Source organism: Polistes dominula, unplaced genomic scaffold, assembly GCF_049000335.1.
Source record: "Polistes dominula isolate Pdom_NZ unplaced genomic scaffold, Pdom_raw_medaka contig_75, whole genome shotgun sequence".
NCBI lineage: Eukaryota > Metazoa > Arthropoda > Insecta > Hymenoptera > Vespidae > Polistes > Polistes dominula.
This window is the reverse complement of record NW_028301003.1, coordinates 2265005-2283786: the sequence shown is the minus strand read 5'-3', so window position 1 is coordinate 2283786 and position 18782 is coordinate 2265005. Positions and strand designations below refer to the sequence as shown.

Genomic DNA, 18782 nt, shown 5'->3' with positions numbered 1-18782 from the left:
TATATTTACATGAGCATCTCAAATGGACTTTCAGCAAGCACTTTCAAAATTAGTCAAATGTAAACATTGACGTATAATTTGATTTTTGAAAAATCAAATATCACACTTCAAATATATTTCATATTAATCCTTTGCACTCTTATGTCGAGTGTGACTCGACATCGATTTTTACATCAAAATATATCATAACTTTGAAAATTACAAAATATAATAATAATTAAAAAAAAATGGACGTTTTAATTTAACATTTTATTTCATTTATTTCTTCTATTACAATATATTTAAATTATCATATTTTATTAGAAGCTGCTTAAAACAACAATTATAATACAATTCGAAGTGCAAAGGGTTAATCGAATTTAATTTACAAATAATAACACGATATAAAATAGAAGTAGCAGTTTTTCATTTTAAATCCCTAGTTACATCGTTAAAATTACAAGATATGAATAGTATTTACTTATACTTTGCATGTGACAGTGTTTCGAAATATGCATGATGCACCGAAGGTGTATAAGTTAAAATAACTGCTTCATATCTTTATACATGAAATATTATAATTAATTATTTATTATTATAATCGATGATTATGCAAATTAATTTATCGACCAATTTTAAATTGTACAATAAAACATAGAAATTTTTTAAGAAATTAAACATGAACAGCGTGATATTTCATTCTTTTGTTTTTTTTTTCAAAAATGAACTTAGAACACTTTTAAAATAAACGATCCGTTGCAGAGAAAGGTTATTGTATTATAGTAAGTGAGACAAATAAAATTAAGGACAAACATCAATTCGGAATAAATTGTATTCACATTGCAAGTTTTAAATTCGTTTGATGATGACGAAAAAGAAGATCATATAAAAAAGATGGAGAGATGGTTTTTAATTTTGTTATCATATGTGTATACAATAAGTCACTTAATAGAGGCGGATTATCCGCATAACATTAATTTGAAAAAAAACCAATAGATGTTTGTCCTAACACATTTATTATTTATCTCGGCATGGACTTATAAATATTAACCCTTTCGCTACGGACACCGACTATACGGGTGCCGACTATAGTCGATGTCCGCGAGACGGCGCTGTGTGTACGGGTCAGTGATCCCAGAGACTTTAGTTCGTCTGATTGACACAGGGGCGTACGCGGAAACTTATCGTACGCACAGGAAAAATTTGGAATTTGTACAATATCTCGAATTGGATTTTCAAAATTGGAAAAAAATTGTCCAAGCTTTAAATTATCGTACAGGCTGAAGTTTGGATCGTACAAGACTTCTAATTATCGTACAAATGGGATCACTGACAATAAAGAAAAGTTAGTCGCATCCTTTGAATAAAAGTAACAAAGACAATTCAGTCTAATTTTACTTTTACTATAGAGAAACCCTCTACAGTGCCGACTGTAATATGTAAATTTCTAAATATCCACAATATATGCTCTTTTTTATGTTTTTCTATATAATATGACGAAACAGATTGTCACTTCCCTTGTTGGGAAGTTGACCAAAACGTAAACAATATACATAAATAGATTTAATCTAAAACGTTACTCCCGCGGAATGGACTGCCGCAACGCAAGGGTTAACCGTTTGACTCCCAGGGGGTTTTGAAAAAACACTGTCGAGGAATCCCAAGCAGCGCAACTGCGCTTTTTCTAAATGAGTAAGAGAAGACCCAAGCAGCGCGATAGCGCTACTTGTATGCATTTGTTTTATATATATGAGCGCATCGTCAGTTGTCTACAATGCTCGAAATGTACTGGGTTTTTTCAACATAAAATGTGAACAGCGCGATCGCGCTGCTTGGGACTCAAACGGTTAATGAACAATGCAACTTCCACAATTTGGGTTTGATAAGTAATGGCAATAGAACATATTGGGAATGTTGTAGACAAAAAATGAAAACAGTGAGTTGCAGAAAATTAAATAGCCACACGTAGGGATTGTTTTCAAATAATTTAAATGTATATAAAGATTTTATAAATCCACCTGCTATAAATCCAATCAGAAAAGTAATTACTTAAGAGATGAACTTTGGATAACAGTGAGTTACATTTTTCTAACGTAGCATTGGACGAAATTCCACATAAAAATGTCTTCTATTCGTAGAAAAAACTTAACAGATATCACCGAAAAACCTGCCCAAATCTACTGTAAAATATATCAAGAATGCTATAAGAAGTTTCAAATATTCTTAGCACGGGTTTCTCAAAATAATAACAGCTGAGACCATTTTGATCGGTCATGGTCCAGAAAACGATTCAAGAATCACAAAAAAATTCATTATTGTTAAGAATATCGGAGTTAGACGATGCAGTCTCGACAGCTCAACAGTTTTCTGTTGGAAGTAGCAGTACAGCTACTCAAGATAATGGTCGTGATAGGGTTTCTGGTGCTCCGGTGAGTATTGTTCATACTCACGGAAAACCAGTGAAAATAAACGAAGTTAACCTTGGTACAGCGAAGTGTTTCCCAATGTAGGGAAATAAAGGGAACCAACTGCTTTGTATGTGATAAACCTGGCCACATGGCTAAACATTGTTCGGTGGCTAGATCACCAGCTCATCGACAGCGAGGTGACTCGTCACTGAACCATAAGGGCCGCGGATATACTAGCACCCACTACCGAGGCAGATCAGGCAGATTTAGAGGTCAATTAAGTCAAAAGCGTGAACACGAGGGTAGGTCTAAACCCGAAGGTGAGCGCAAGCTTGATCTAGGTCGTCGTGGAGCAAAGAGAGGCAGGTTTAGTATTCGTGGTGGCCGAAGAAATGGCCAAGGAGGTAGTCAAGGTGCCAGCACCTCTTCAGGGAATAAATCTTCTTCTTCACAGGGCCAAGCTGTCTAACTAAGAGTTAACTGACATTCCGTGCCAAAGATTTGTCAAGTTAGATTAATTTTATTTTGAATAAGTTCAGTATAAATAAGCATGAAAAGTTATTCGTTCATAGATTTTGTACAATCTATTTACGATTTTAATCACTTAAAGATGTTGTTGAATATATTGTATGGTTTAAACCATTTAAAGAGTTTATTAACAAAAGTTTGTGGAGTATCGAGACATACCGGGAGGGAGTGTTAAAAATAGCGTATATAAGAGACGTTATGTCTTCTCATTCCGTCACCCCTACTCTTTACCCCTACTCCTCCTATGGGCCGCACAGTCCCTTAGTACAGGGTGCTGTTGCGTCCTGCTGGTACACTGTATTCTGTATTCGGTCTCGCTCTAGGCTTGTCCACCAGTTCTTTCTTTTCCACTGTTTCTTATAATAAATCTTACTTTTAATATTAACTCTGCGTTGTCTTATTTATCAGCCATACCTTAACAATTATAATGTAATAGACACATCTCTATTATTAATTCACAAAGGCAGTTTACCATACAGAGAATGGTACAAGTCTTTTTAAAACAAGAAATACAATTGGGAGTACATTTGTCCATTGAAGATGCCACATTCATAGACTTATTGCTGTACAGAATTAACAACAGGCACAACAAAAAATCAATGACCTTGTGAACGATGGATATTTGAAGAATCAAGCATCAATGGAAGTTTAGCTTTTCGAAACCTTTAAAAATGAGCAACGTTAAAGATAGTACAGACTGGCGAAAAGCAAGGACAAACATAAGGAAACAAGAGAAAAACGAGGGACAGTCCTCGGCAAAAACGAATAATATCGCGTTTATAAAACCGAGTTTTTCGAGCACGCACCAAAACATAAGGTTTTCTGACACGTAAATTTAAAAAAAAGAGTTGGGAAAGTTATCGCAAGGTATCGCAACAATTAATGTTTTCAAATGAGAAAAAGGGAAAGATGAACAGTAAAAAGAATAACCAGAAAGACAAAACTGAAGAAAGTAAAGCAATTGTGGAAGGTACGTACAATGTTTTTTCTATCATTTAAATTATATTATTATTTTGTTTGTTTGTCAATTACAGAAGTAAATGCAATCGAGATTGACAGTAAATCAAACTAATTCATTACATGAGTTCAAACAATGTTCAGGGCAAAAGCATATTCAAATACGAAAGAACAGAATGATAATATATCTATTACCATTTTCGAATACAAGAGATGAGCACGATATTATATCAACCTTCAGAATGCCAATGGATACACTATCGTTAGATAGATGTAGGTCAAACTACTTCATCAGACGAATGGAAATAATATTTGAAACAAAACCATTTTTAAATACTAGAGATGAGCATGATAATATATCAACAATTAGCATGCCAATAGATACAAAATCAATAATATCAAGCAAACATATTGAGAGTCATTTGATGGTAGTAATTGGGAACATTTAAACTAAAGAAAAACATCAAATCGGAAAAAATGTATGCACATTGCAGATTTTAGATTCGTTTAACGACGAGAAACTAAAACTTGTAAAGAATACAGACAGTTTGTTTTTAATTGATGAAAGACCTAAGACCTGGACTATAGAGGTACCAAATGATGATATTTATGAGATCCGGTGAAACAGATGTTATTGAGATTTTTAATTACACCAGCACGGGCTCATAAATATCAGCGAACAATGTAACTCCCACAGTTTGGGTTTGATTGGTTATGGCAGTAGAACATGTTGGGAATGTTGCAAAAAAAAAGAATTAATACAGTGGGGTATAAAAAGACAAAAAGCCACAAATGGGGAGTGTTCCCGAATAATAAAGATATTTATAAAGATTTTATAAAAACGAAACAGTCCCGAGATAAAAAAAAGTAATTACGGGATTTACGGGTTAGATTGCGGTATGGTGACTTTGGATAACGGCGAGTATCGTTTATCAAATGTAGCGTTGATTGATGTCCGCGATAAAATAGCTTTTTATTCGTGGGTGAAAATTGACGAAACCTTACCGGAAAATCTGGCCAAATCGACGATTGAAAATATCAAGAATGCTACCATGACTTTCAAAATTGTTCAAAAAGAATTATTGAAAATAATATCTGCAGAGACCATTTTGATCGGTCATAGTTTAGAGAATGATCTGAAGATTTTAAAAATTATACATTATAATGTAATTGATACTTCGTTATTATTATCTTATAAAAGCGGATTACCGTACAAGTATAAAATACAAGATTTGACCAGATACTTTTTAAAACGGGAAATTCAATCGGGAGTCAGTGATCCCAGAAACTTTTGCTTGTCTGATCGATACAGTGCCGTAAAATTATCGGGTTCTCAGTAAAATTATCGTACGCCCAGAAAAATCAGATCCGATTTTCAGAGATTTTCCAGATTTTAAGATGATTTTAGAATTTTAAATACTGCAAAAAAAAAAAAGTAAAAATTGAAATACCGCTTTTTCGAACTTTTCGAAACATAAATAACTAGATGCGCTAAAGTGCGCTGCAACCGAATCGCGTAACAAAAACAAAATCAAGACATATCGAAAATTATATTTAAATATCGAATATCGAATAATCGTAAATGATCGTACAAGTTGGATTTTGGATCGTACAAGGCTTCAAATTATGTGACGTGTACGATAACTATCGTACGAATGGGATCACTGTCGGGAGTCCACTCATCCGTTGAGGATGCTGCCACATCAATAGATTTGGTATTGTACCGGCTTTACCACGACGGTTTTAATGGGTACGTAATTAAGAACGAAACTGAAAAAATGAAGGAGAGACTTCTGAAAAAAAAATCAGAAAAGGACCAAGATGGGAAATATTTAAATAATTATAAAAACAAGACAAGTAATCAACGAGGAGAAAGAAAGATTTCAAAATGATGAAACAACTAAAATCGATTTCTTTAAATATTTACATATAAAAATATAAAATAAACATACAATAGTATTGCATAGAATATTAAGAAATACGTTAAGCACTATTTAATCATGTGAATATTATATGTCTGTTTGGTTCGGTTAGTACCTGTGTTAATCTGCAAATCAATAATTTAAGGGGACCTTCTACTCTGCAATTTTTAAAAAATTAAATTTTTTTTTTTACATTTTTCGAATGTATATATTATGTAGAAATATTGTGTTAAAATTTCAAAAAGATCTGATGTCTCTAACTACATTTTTTTGCTGCCTGAACGTAACTACCTCGGACCGCTTTCCTGAGCGTTCGGCGCGCACGGTTCTTATATCGGCTACGGAGACTCCAAGACTTTTAAAATGCTACTTTATTATCATCCATACGGTGAAGATTTCATTGTTAAAAAGTTGAAGTATATTTTGCATGTGACAAAACATATTTTTAAGCGCGCTAATAAGGCAAGAAAAGCTCTCATACAAAAGAAGAAAATTTAAAAGAAAAACGCCAAACCGCAAAAAAAAAAAAAATAAGAACTGTAGCAAAAACAGTAGTGAAGAGAAAAACGACTGTTGTGAAAACAAGTTCCTGAAGTAAAAACTAAAAATTTACAATCAAATTGATGAAAGAACTCTCAGAGATCTACGGTTTAGCAGTCAGAAGAAATTTGAATTCTTCATAGGATATGCGTAACGAGATTTGGGCAGGATACTACCACAAAATTTCGACTGATGCCAAGCCGAAGCATTCTAAGTGTTCCATCGACTGGTGAAAGTACCTCAAATCTAAGGCACATCGCACCTAAACACATGTTTAACGGCAAAAAAGTTGTTGAAATTGCGTGCAAAGATTCAGCATGTATCTTCAACAAAGGATTTCGAACAGTGATGAAGATAATGGAAACGATGGGCATGAAAATTGGGCCAGGAGCGATCGACTTTGCTAAAAGACGCGACGACCGACGTATCGAATCTGCGAACCGTCGAAGCTCTGAGTGCTCAAAAGATGCCAGATCAAAGTGGAAGAAGGCAAGACTGGAAGAAATTGAAGAATATGAACAAGAAGAAAGTCTATTGTACGGTCCAGGCATCGCAGATTAAGTTTAGGTAAGAATTTTTCACGATTTTGAGTAAAAAAAAACTTTAAACGCGTTTATCTCGAAACTATGTTTTGAAATACTAGCTCCATCGTATCTCACGAACCAGTAAACCGATTCTTATAAAATTTAATCCACATATTCTACACATGAGCTGTCCATTGAGCCCACTCTTGTTTATTATATTTATTGCGGACATAGAGGAATATTTGCGGAGAAGACAGGAGGGAGGAATAACGATAGGAGGGAAGAGAATATACACCTTGGCGTACGCAGATGATCTGGCGATAATAGCGGAGACGGAGGGGGAACTAGAAAAAATGATGGAAAGCGTGGGGAGATATTGCAAGAGGAAGGATCTCGAAGTAAATACGGAAAAAACGAAAGTGATGATGTTCAGTAAGGGAAGGAGCAGAAAGAAAAGAGAGTGGTTCTATAATGGGAAAGAGATAGAGGAGGTAAGGGAGTTCAAGTATCTAGGATACACGTTTAGGTACAATAACAAGGAAGAGTCGCATATTCAGGATGTAAGAAGGAGAGCAGCAGCAGCTATGGTACAAGTATGGAGCATTAGAGAGAGGAAATTTGGTGGAGACTTTAGGAGGAGAATGATAATGTTCAATGCGATGGTAAAGAGTATATTCATGTATGCAGTGGAAATTTGGGGGATAGAGGGGAGGAAGGAGTTGGAAAGAATACAGGAGAGGTACTTAAGGAACTAAAATCGATTTCTTTAAATATTTAGATATAAAAATATAAAATAAACATACAATAGTATAGCATAGAATATTAAGAAATACGTTAAGCACTATTTAATCATGTGAATATTATATGTCTGTTTGGTTCGGTTAGTACCTGTGTTAATCTGCAAATCAATAATTTAAGACATCCATTTGCTTACATACTCCAAACAATTATAATTGAATTATCTTCTGTAATGTTTATTAATTTTAATAAATTTATATTATGTAACAATTTAGGGATTCAAGTGAATTTGACAATTGAATATATTCTTCAAAGAAAGAAACAGTAAGAGAGAAGTAGCAGTATAGGGAAGAATGAAAAGACAGACAGAGCAAGAAGAATGCAAAATAATAAGAGATGACCTGCTACAAGTGTAACCGCATGGGTCATTATTCACATGGACTTTTGTTAGGATATATTTTTATAACAATTGTTAATTGTTTCAAAATATTCATTTATTTTGTAAGCTTCTACAAATGTAACAACATGTTTCAAGAGCGTGCAGCAAAAATCCTGAAATTATTAACAGCTGAGACCAACCATTTTGATCGGTCATGGTCCAGAGAACGATTCAAGATTTTCAAAAAAATTCATTACAGTATAATAGACACATCTCTATTATTAATTCACAAAGGCAGTTTACCATACAGCTATAAAAACAGAATGGTACAAGTCTTTTTAAAACAAGTACAGAATTAACAACAGGCACAACAAAAAATCAATGACTTTGTGAACGATGGATATTTGAAGAATCAAACATAAATGAATGCTTAGTTTTTCGAAACCTTTAAAAATGAGCAACATTAAAAAAAGTACAGACTGGCGAAAAGCTAGGACAAACATGAAGAGACAGGAGAAAAACGAGGGACAGTCCTCGGGAAAAACGAATAATATCGCGTTTATAAAACCGAGTTATTCGAGCACAGACTCGAAGACAAAATGTTTTCCGACACGTAAATTTAAAAAAAAGAGTTGGGAAAGTTACCGCAAGATATCGCAACAATTAATGTTTTCGAAGAAGAAAATTGGAAAGATGAAAAACAAAGAAGATTACCAAAAAGAAAAAACTGAAGAAAGTAAAGCAATTGTCGAAGGAACGTACAATGTTCTTAGTATCATTTAAATTATATAATTATTTTGTTTGTTTGTTAATTACAGAAGTAAATGCAATCGAGATTGACAGTAAATCAAACTAATTCATTACATGAGTTCAAACAATGTTCAGGGCAAAAGCAAATTCAAATACGAAAGAACAGAATGATAATATATCTATTACCATTTTCGAATACAAGAGATGAGCACGATATTCTATCAACATTTAGCATGCCAATGGATACACTATCGTTAGATAGATGTAGGTCAAACTACTTCATCAGACGAATGGAAACAATATTTGAAACAAAACCATTTTCAAATACTAGAGATGAGCATGATAATATATCGATAATTAGCATGCCAATAGATACAAAATCAATAATATCAAGCAAACATATTGAGAGTCAATTGATGGTAGTAATTGGGAACATTAAAACTAAGGACGAACATCAAATCGGAAAAAATGTATGCACATTGCAGATTTTAGATTCGTTTAACGACGAGAAACTAAAACTTGTAAAGAATACAGACAGTTTGTTTTTAATTGATGAAAGACCTAAGACCTGGACTATAGAGGTACCAGATGATGATATTTATGAGATCCGGTGAAACAGATGTTATAGAGATTTTTATTTATACAAGCACGGACTCATAAATATCAGCGAGCAATGTAACTCCCACAGTTTCGGTTTAATAGGTAAGGGCAGTAGAACATGTTGGGAATGTTGCAAAACAAGAATTAATACAGTGGGGTGTAAAAAGACAAAAAGCCACAAGTGGGGAGTGTTCCCGAATAATAAAAATATTTATATAGATTTTATAAAAACAAAACTGTCCCGAGATAAAAAAAGTAATTACGGGATTTACGGGTTAGATTGCAGTATGGTGACTTTGGATAACGGCGAGTTACGTTTATCTAACGTAGCGTTGATTGATGTCCGCGGTGAAATAGTTTTTTATTCGTGGGTGAAAATTGACGAAACCTTACCGGAAAATCTGGCCAAATCGACGATTGAAAATATCAAGAATGCAACCATGACTTTTAAAATGGTTCAAAAGGAATTATTGAAAATAATATCTGCTGAGACCATCTTGGTTGGTCATGATTTGAAACACGACTTAACAATTTTACAAATTCTTCATTACAATGTAATTGACACTTCATTATTATTATCTTATAAAAGCGGTTTTCCGGACAGATATAAAATTCAAGATTTAGCCAAATATTTTTTAAAACGAGTTATTCAATCGGGAGTCCACTCCTCCGTTGAGGATGCTGCCACATTTATAAATTTGTTATTGTACCGGCTTTACCACGACGGTTTTAATGGGGATTTAATAGAGAATGCAGAAAAAAAAATAAAAGAAATAAAAATCACAAACGAAAATTCTAAAGAATAATTAATAGAAATTAAAATTATAAAAAAGAGGAGGATGCATTAAAAAAGGAGAATAAATTAAAAATTGTAAAATAACATAGAAATATATTTCAACAAGTAAACATATTCTAACAATATTCTTTAAGTATTAGAAAATTTCCACCAAAAATGGTCTTGCAAATTTTTATTACGTCTTATGAAGTGATTTTCACTAAAGTTTTACAATTCAATATCAATTACTGGTAAATAGAAAATGTCTCTACATCCAAGGAATTAGTGCTCTTCCGCGACAGCTTTAATGCGGGACGTGATAGAAAATTGTACTAGAAGAATAAATAGAACGATTGAAAAAATAAGAATAGACAAAAAAGTCTAACAAATTGACCGAAGTCAAAATAAATTTTAGAAAATACAAGGGATCATCAATATTGTAAGATCAATAGTTCCAAAGAACAAAATGTTATAGCAATTCGAAGTTTACCAAATTGGAGTATACAACAATTATATTGAGAGCCAATTTATAATTGTCCAAATAAATAAACGAGAAACTATCAAAAAGTAAGAAGAATCATCAATCCACAGATCAGATTCCAAACAGATCAACACACATTGCAAGTTTTGGATTCGTTTAACGACGAAAAGGAAAGATTATTAAATAAGATTAATACTTAGGTTAAATAAGGATTATTAATAAAAACTAATTATTATTATTTTTATTTTTATTATTATAAATATTAATATTCCGTAATAATACCTAAAAAGTCTTGTTCATTATTTATATGAGTTTTTTCTGCTGTTTATACAATTCTAAATAGATTATTATTATACAGGCAAAATAATTGGTACAAATACCAAAGACTTACTTATTATAGTAAATATTAATATTTAATGATAACAAACAATAGATAAAGAAAAAATATCGTTGAAGTAATGAATGACGTTTCTGATAGGACTTTTTTTTTTATAAAACTTAAATAAGAAAATATAAAAAAAAGTAGCAGGAAGGATAATAAGACATAGAGAGAAAGAGAATAATAGAAAAGAATGAAATATACAAAGTACAAAGGGTATAGTCGGATAAGTATGGGAAATCTGCCCCCCGTGGCTTTTTTGACTCGCACTTGTGGGATCGATTTGGTGTCGAATAAAAATAATTCACCCCAAATTTTAGCCCTTTTACTCAAACGGTTCTCGAGATTTTCAAAAAAAACCTGTTTTTTCGATTTTATTTTTTTTTTTTTAATAGTAAAATTCAAAACTAATCAATGATGATCTTTTTTCTAGTTCTTAGGAGTCTAAGACATGAAAAAAAAAATATGATCATAATATTTTAACGAAAAGTTGATTTTTGACGGACGAAAGAAAATTAAATTTTTTTTTTTTTTTTTTAGCTTTTTTGAAATATGTCAGTCACCAAAATTTGTCACATTTTTATACTTCTCTACACTCAAGAATTTTCTTGAATTTTTTGAAGTGGTGGAACAATATGAAAAAAATTAAAAACTCATTTTTTTTCTAAAATCTCAAGTTTTAACTAATTTATATTTTTTTTTCAGTTAAAAAAAAATGTGAAAAATTATTCAATCCTAATCCACTAGTATTTCATCTGTATCGTCAACTGAAGGTCTTTCATATGTAATTGAAGAAAAAATGGAAGAAGAATTAGAATTTGTGGAGTTGGGTTTTCCTCGAATTGTTGCTACTCACAATTACTGTTGCATTTGTGGATTATCATCAAATATCAAATCTGTTCCATTTGAAACACGCAAACAAGTGTTTTTCAAAAGACAACACCTTATTCCCGAAGGAAATCGGTGTTGTAAAGACCATCTTATAAAAAAGCGGTTCTACGATGAAGACATTAACAATTTTCGAATTTATTCGAACACCAGTGTATTTGAAGTTCGTGATTTGGAAAAATTACTGGAGCAGCTCGCTATTGGTACGTGACTCGTTCATAATTGATAAAATTGGAGATCACTCGTTTTCAGAAAAACAGTTAGAGACATTTACTAGTCTTACCTGGGAAAAATTGATAAAACTTCGTGAAATGTTAACATCGATGAGAAACTCAGTGAATCGTAATATCGTTCAAGCTCTTGTTATTTTTTTTATTCAAATTACGAACCGGAAATTCGAATGCATTAATATCTTCCGTTTTTGGTTTAGTTCGGGAACAAATTGTATCTGACTACTGTGATGAAGTTATATCTTCGTTTGAAAAAGATGTTTTACCTCAGCATTTTGGAATTGATGCTATCAGTAGGGAGACATTACTCACTAATACGTCAAAACACTGCTAAAAAATTGTATCAAGTAGAAGATGACCAGTTGATATTCATTTGTGATGGAACATATATTCGTCATGAAAAAAGTGCAAATGACGAATACCAGAGGAAATCATATTCTGGTCAAAAAAAGGTTCCTTTGTGTAAACCATTCACGATATGCACTACGAATGGTTTCGTTATAGATATGCTTGGGCCATATACAGCTAATATGAACGATGCTGAAATTATGAGAGTGATCTTAAATGACCCCAATGGTCTGATTAAATTGCTGAAAAAAGATGACATTATTGTGGTTGATCGTGGCTTTCGTGATGTGATTGTATACTTAGAAGAATTAGGGTTCAAAGTGCTAATGCCTGCTCTCAAAGGAAAACGCTATCAGTTGACCACAGATGAATCGAATAAATCCCGTTTCGTTACCAAAATTCGTTGGGTTGTTGAAGCAGTACATGGCAATATTAAACAGAAGTTTAAGCTATTAGATCATAAACTGGATAACAAATTGCTTCCAAAAACTAGTGTTTTTTGTCGAATCGCTTGTTTTTTGCACAATGAATTTGGAACAAGACTTGATTCTGATCTTGATCTTGCAGAAAAAATAATTGCTGTCATGAATTCAAAAAAAGATCAAGAGAATACTTTAGCTTTGGAGATAGAAACTAATCGTTGGGCCAGAAGAAAAGTTCCTTTTGCAATAATAACTTCAGAGCAATTAACTGACTTTCCAGAATTATCAGAGCAATAACTCAAAATTCTTTTCACTGGATCATATCAAATGTCTCAAACTGTATCGTGTATTTAGCTGAGATGATGGATGAAAACGGAATAATCACATTCCATTTTGTAAAAATTACACCTAATATTATAAAGTTTGAAGTCAGATCTCGACATATTAATTCGAAGACATATCGTAGTTTTATTGAATATCAGCCAGATAAGAACGATATTTCCGGAATAACTCGATATTGTTGTGATTGTGCGAATGGTAGACGCACTGTTGGATGTTGTTGCTCTCATATTGCTGCTATCATATATTATTTATCTTACGCTCGATATTTGGCTAAAATTGTAAGACCTGCTGAGATCCTGAGTCGCCTGTTCATCGATGAAAAAATTACTGTCGTAGTGAATGAAGACAGTGATGAAGATTAATATAGTTACATCTTTTATTATAATTTATATTTTTGTTGCATAAGATTTAGAATAATATCTAACCGTATAAAGAATATATAAGTACTATTTTTAAATGTATTTTCAATAATCAATAACCCTTCTAATTACGTTAGACGGAATATATCTTAATTGTTTTATAATAATCAGTATGTTTATTTCTGGCAAAGTGTATTTTGAGTAAAAATATAATTTTTCACATTTTTTTTTTTAACTGAAAAAAAATATATATAAATTAGTTAAAACTTGGGATTTTAGAAAAAAATGAGTTTTTAATTTTTTTCATATTGTTCCAGCACTTCAAAAAATTCAAGAAAATTCCTGAGTGTAGAGGAGTATAAAAGACATTTTCTGAAAAATTTTGGTGACTGACATATTTCAAAAAAGCGAAAAAAAAAAAAAAATTTAATTTTCTTTCGTCCGCCAAAAATCAGCTTTTCGTTAAAATATTATGATAATATTTTTTTTTCATGTCTTAGACTCCTAAGAACTAGAAAAAAGATAATCATTGATTAGTTTTGATTTTTACTATAAAAAAAAAAAAAATAAAATCGAAAAAACAGGTTTTTTTGAAAATCTCGAGAATCGTTTGAGTAAAAGAGCTAAAATTTGGGGTGAATTATGTTTATTCGACACCAAATCGATCCCCCAAGTGCGAGTCAAAAAAGACACGGGTGCAGATTTCCCATACTTATCCGGCTATACCCTTTATATTATGTAACAATTTAGGGTTTCAAGTGAGTTTGACGATAGAATATATTCTTCAAAAAAAGAAACAGTAAGAGAGAAGTAGCAGTATAGGGAGGAAAGAAAAGACAAGACAGAGCAAGAAGAATGCAAAATAATAAGAGATGACATGCTACAAATATAATCGAATGGGTCATTATTCACATGGACTTTTGTTAGGATATATTTTTATAACAATTGATAATTGTTTCAAAATATTCATTTATTTTGCAAACTTCTACAAATGCAACAACATGTTTCAAGAGCGTGCAGCAAAAACACTGAAATTATTAACAACTGAGACTAACCATTTTGATCGGTCATGGTCCAGAGAACGATTCAAGAATTTCAAAAAAATTCATTACAATGTAATAGACACATCTCTATTATTAATTCACAAAGGCAGTTTACCATACAGCTATAAAAAGAGAATGGTACAAGTCTTTTTAAAACAAGAAATACAATTGGGAGTACATTTGTCCATTGAAGATGCTAAATTCATAGACTTATTGCTGTACAGAATTAACAACAGGCACAACAAAAAATCAATGACTTTGTGAACGATGGATATTTGAAGAATCAAACATAAATGGATGCTTAGTTTTTCGAAACCTTTAAAAATAAGCAACATTAAAAAAAGTACAGACTGGCGAAAAGCTAGGACAAACATAAAGAGACAAGAGAAAAACGAGGGACAGTCCTCGGGAAAAACGAATAATATCGCGTTTATAAAACCGAGTTATTCAAGCTCCAAGTATAAACTTTACTGACACGTAAATTTAAAAAAAAGAGTTGGGAAAGTTATCGCAAGGTATCGCAACAATTAATGTTTTCGAATGAGAAAAAGAAAAAGATGAGCAGCAAAAAGACTAGCAAAAAGAACAAAACTGAAGAAAGTAAAGCAATTGTGGAAGGTACGTACAATGTTTTTTGTATCATTTAAATTATATTATTATTTTGTTTGTTTGTCAATTACAGAAGTAAATGCAATCGAGATTGACAGTAAATCAAACTAATTCATTACATGAGTTCAAACAATGTTCAGGGCAAAAGCAAATTCAAATACGAAAGAACAGAATGATAATATATCTATTACCATTTTCGAATACTAGAGATGAGCATGATCCAGCATCAACAATTAGCATGCCAATAGATACAAAATCAATAATATCAAGCAAACATATTGAGAGTCATTTGATGGTAGTAATTGGGAACATTAAAACTAAGGAGGAACATCAAATCGGGAAAAATGTATGCACATTGCAGATTTTAGATTCGTTTAACGACGAGAAACTAAAACTTGTAAAGAATACAGACAGTTTGTTTTTAATTGATGAAAGACCTAAGACCTGGACTATAGAGGTACCAGATAATGATATTTATGAAATCCGGTGTAGCAGATGTTATAGAGATTTTTATTTATACAAGCACGGACTCATAAATATCAGCGAGCAATGTAACTCCCACAGTTTGGGTTTGATTGGTTATGGCAGTAGAACATGTTGGGAATGTTGTAAAACAAGAATTAATACAGTGGGGTGTAAAAAGACAAAAAACCACAAGTGGGGAGTGTTCCCGAATGATAAAGATATTTATAAAGATTTTATAAAAACGAAACAGTCCCGAGATAAAAAAAGTAATTACGGGATTTACGGGTTAGATTGCGGTATGGTGACTTTGGATAACGGCGAGTATCGTTTATCAAATGTAGCGTTGATTGATGTCCGCGGTAAAATAGTTTTTTATTCGTGGGTGAAAATTGACGAAACCTTACCGGAAAATCTGGCCAAATCGACGATTGAAAATATCAAGAACGCGACTATGACTTTCAAAATGGTTCAAAAAGAATTATTAAAAATAATATCTGCAGAGACCATTTTGATCGGTCATGGTTTGGACAATGATTTGAGAATTTTAAAAATGATACATTACAATGTAATTGACACATCATTATTATTATCTTATAAAAGCGGATTACCGTATAAGTATAAAATACAAGATTTGGCCAGATATTTTTTAAAACGGGATATTCAATCGGGAGTCCACTCATCCGTTGAAGATGCTGCCACATCTATAGATTTGTTATTGTACCGGCTTTACCACGACGGTTTTAATGGGTACGTTATTAAGAACGAAACTGAAAAAATGATAATAAGACAGAGAGAAAGAGAGTAATAGAAAAGAATGAAATATACAAAGTACAAATTTCTCTATGTCCGAACAAAAAATAATACAAAATAGCTTTTTACATTATGAATAATATTGATTTATTAAAAAAAAGCAACCAAACAAAAAAAACATTGAAAAAATATTGAAAAAAACAAGCAAACAAAACCGGAGCATTTTTGTGTAAATGTAGAAAAGAAAGAAAGAAATGCTTGCCATGAAATAATACACGTGTGCAGAAAACAAAACGAACAAGCAATAGAAGAATATGTAAGTGTAAAATGTAACATTTATTTTTTATTCAAACGTATTCTTGTGTACAAAGTAGTCATACGATTAGAAGAAAAAGAAAAAAACGTAGTTTAGTAAGTTTGTTTCACGAAAGATGAGATCTTTCCATTAAATACATTTCACATCTACGGTATTTTCCCGCGTGGTAACACCACGTGGTGGACCATCATTGTTATAATTAAATATCATCCAGGTTTTTTATGCCGCAAGGCTTTTCCCTGACGAGCCAATAAAAAAGGCATTGTTTCATTGTTTAGCTCAACCACGTGATTGATTAATTTTATTCTAATCCCTTCTTCCTCATCCCCAGCAACTAATTACCAGAGGACTTTTAATTGAGGAATTTGGTCATAACAAAACAAGATACAAATCTGGGGCAGTCCTCGGACAAAACGGGTACTATCGCGTTTATAAAACCAAGTTATTCGAGTACAAAAAATAAGGTGTTCTCCGATACTTAAATTTAAAAAAAGTGTTGGGAAAGTTATCGCCAGGTATCTCAACAATTCAAGCTTTCGAATGAGAAAACCGATAAGACGATTAAAAGAAATGACGACAAAAAAGACAAAATTGAAAAAAGTAAAGCAATTGTGGAAGATATGTACAAACATTTTTGTATCATTTAAATTATATTATTATTTTTTTGTTTGTTAATTACAAAAATAAATGCAATCAATGTTAATAGCATAAATCAAACTATTTTATTAGGCGTACTCAAAAAAAGTTCGATCCATAGCTGTTTAACTTGTTATTTGTAGATACGCGCCTTAAAGCTAACACAATGGGGATAGATTATGAGAAACGAAGTTTCTTTTTAAAAACTGTGCGAAAAGTTCTTCAATAAAACGGAAATATTAAACAAAAAATTGTTTATGGAAAAAAGCTAAGAACCAATTAAGAAGTAGGTAATAAAACGGATAGTAATAAACGCGAATGTTACTTTTCACCAAAAATAGAAAAAGCTGGTTCAAATATCAAAAAACCACAAACGACCTTAACCTCAAGGAATAAAAAGAATTTATCAATACGAAAAAATCTAGTAAAAAACAAGAAAGTATGATATTTATGGAATGGATTGTGTATATGCAAAATCAGCGGCAATAATTACGCATGTATGAAAAAAAATGTAATCCCAAGTATGTGGACTTAAATCGCACAGTTTGGCAATAACATTTACAGGAGATTAAATTTTTCGAATTCAAAAACAAACAAGGTGTCCAAAAAACAAAATAATCACATTAATCTCAATGAAGATATTGGAGCAATAGTGGAAAGTATCTACAATCTTTTTTGTATCAGTTAAATCATATTATTATTTTGTTTGTTTGTTAATTACAGAAGTAAATGCAATCGAGATTGACAGTAAATCAAACTAATTCATTACATGAGTTCAAACAATGTTCAGAGCAAAAGCAAATTCAAATACGAAATAACAGAATGATAATATATCTATTACCATTTTCGAATACAAGAGATGAGCACGATAGTATATCAACATTTAGCATGCCAATGGATATACTATCGTTAGATAGATGTAGGTCAAACTACTTCATCAGACGAATGCAAACCATGCTTGAAGCAAAACCATTTTCGAATACTAAAAACGAGCATGATAATATATCGATAATTAGCATGCCAATAGATACAAAATCGGTAATATCGAGCCAATATATTGAGAGTCAATCAATGGTAGTAATAGGGAACAATAAAACTAAGAACAACCATCAAATCGGAAAAAATGTATGCACATTGCAGGTTTTAAATTCATTTAACGACAAGAAACTAAAACTTCTAAAGAATAACGACAGTTTGTTTTTCATTCTGTTATCATATGTGCATACAATAGTTCAGTTGATCGAGGCGAATTATCCGAATAGAATAAATTTAAAGAAAGCAATTGATGTTTGTCCCAAGTCCTGGACTGTGGAAGTAACAAATAATGATATTTATGAAATCCGGTGTAGCAGATGTTATAGAGATTTTTATTTATACAAGCACGGACTCATAAATATCAGCGAGCAATGTAACT

General features: G+C 32.0%; 2 protein-coding genes across 6 annotated transcripts in view; one reads left to right on the top strand and one right to left on the bottom strand.

The window, feature by feature from the left end:
* LOC107067262 (transducin beta-like protein 2) overlaps positions 1–18782 on the bottom strand; it is a 70110-nt gene that overhangs the window by 33339 nt on the left and 17989 nt on the right. The window lies entirely within an intron of this gene.
* On the top strand, positions 3255–16570 carry LOC149032142 (RNA exonuclease 1 homolog). The gene is made up of 2 exons (XM_089173726.1): positions 3255–3378; positions 14699–16570. The coding sequence occupies exon 2, from the start codon at positions 15281–15283 to the stop codon at positions 16469–16471; it is 1191 nt and encodes a 396-aa protein (XP_089029852.1). The 5' UTR covers positions 3255–3378; positions 14699–15280; the 3' UTR covers positions 16472–16570.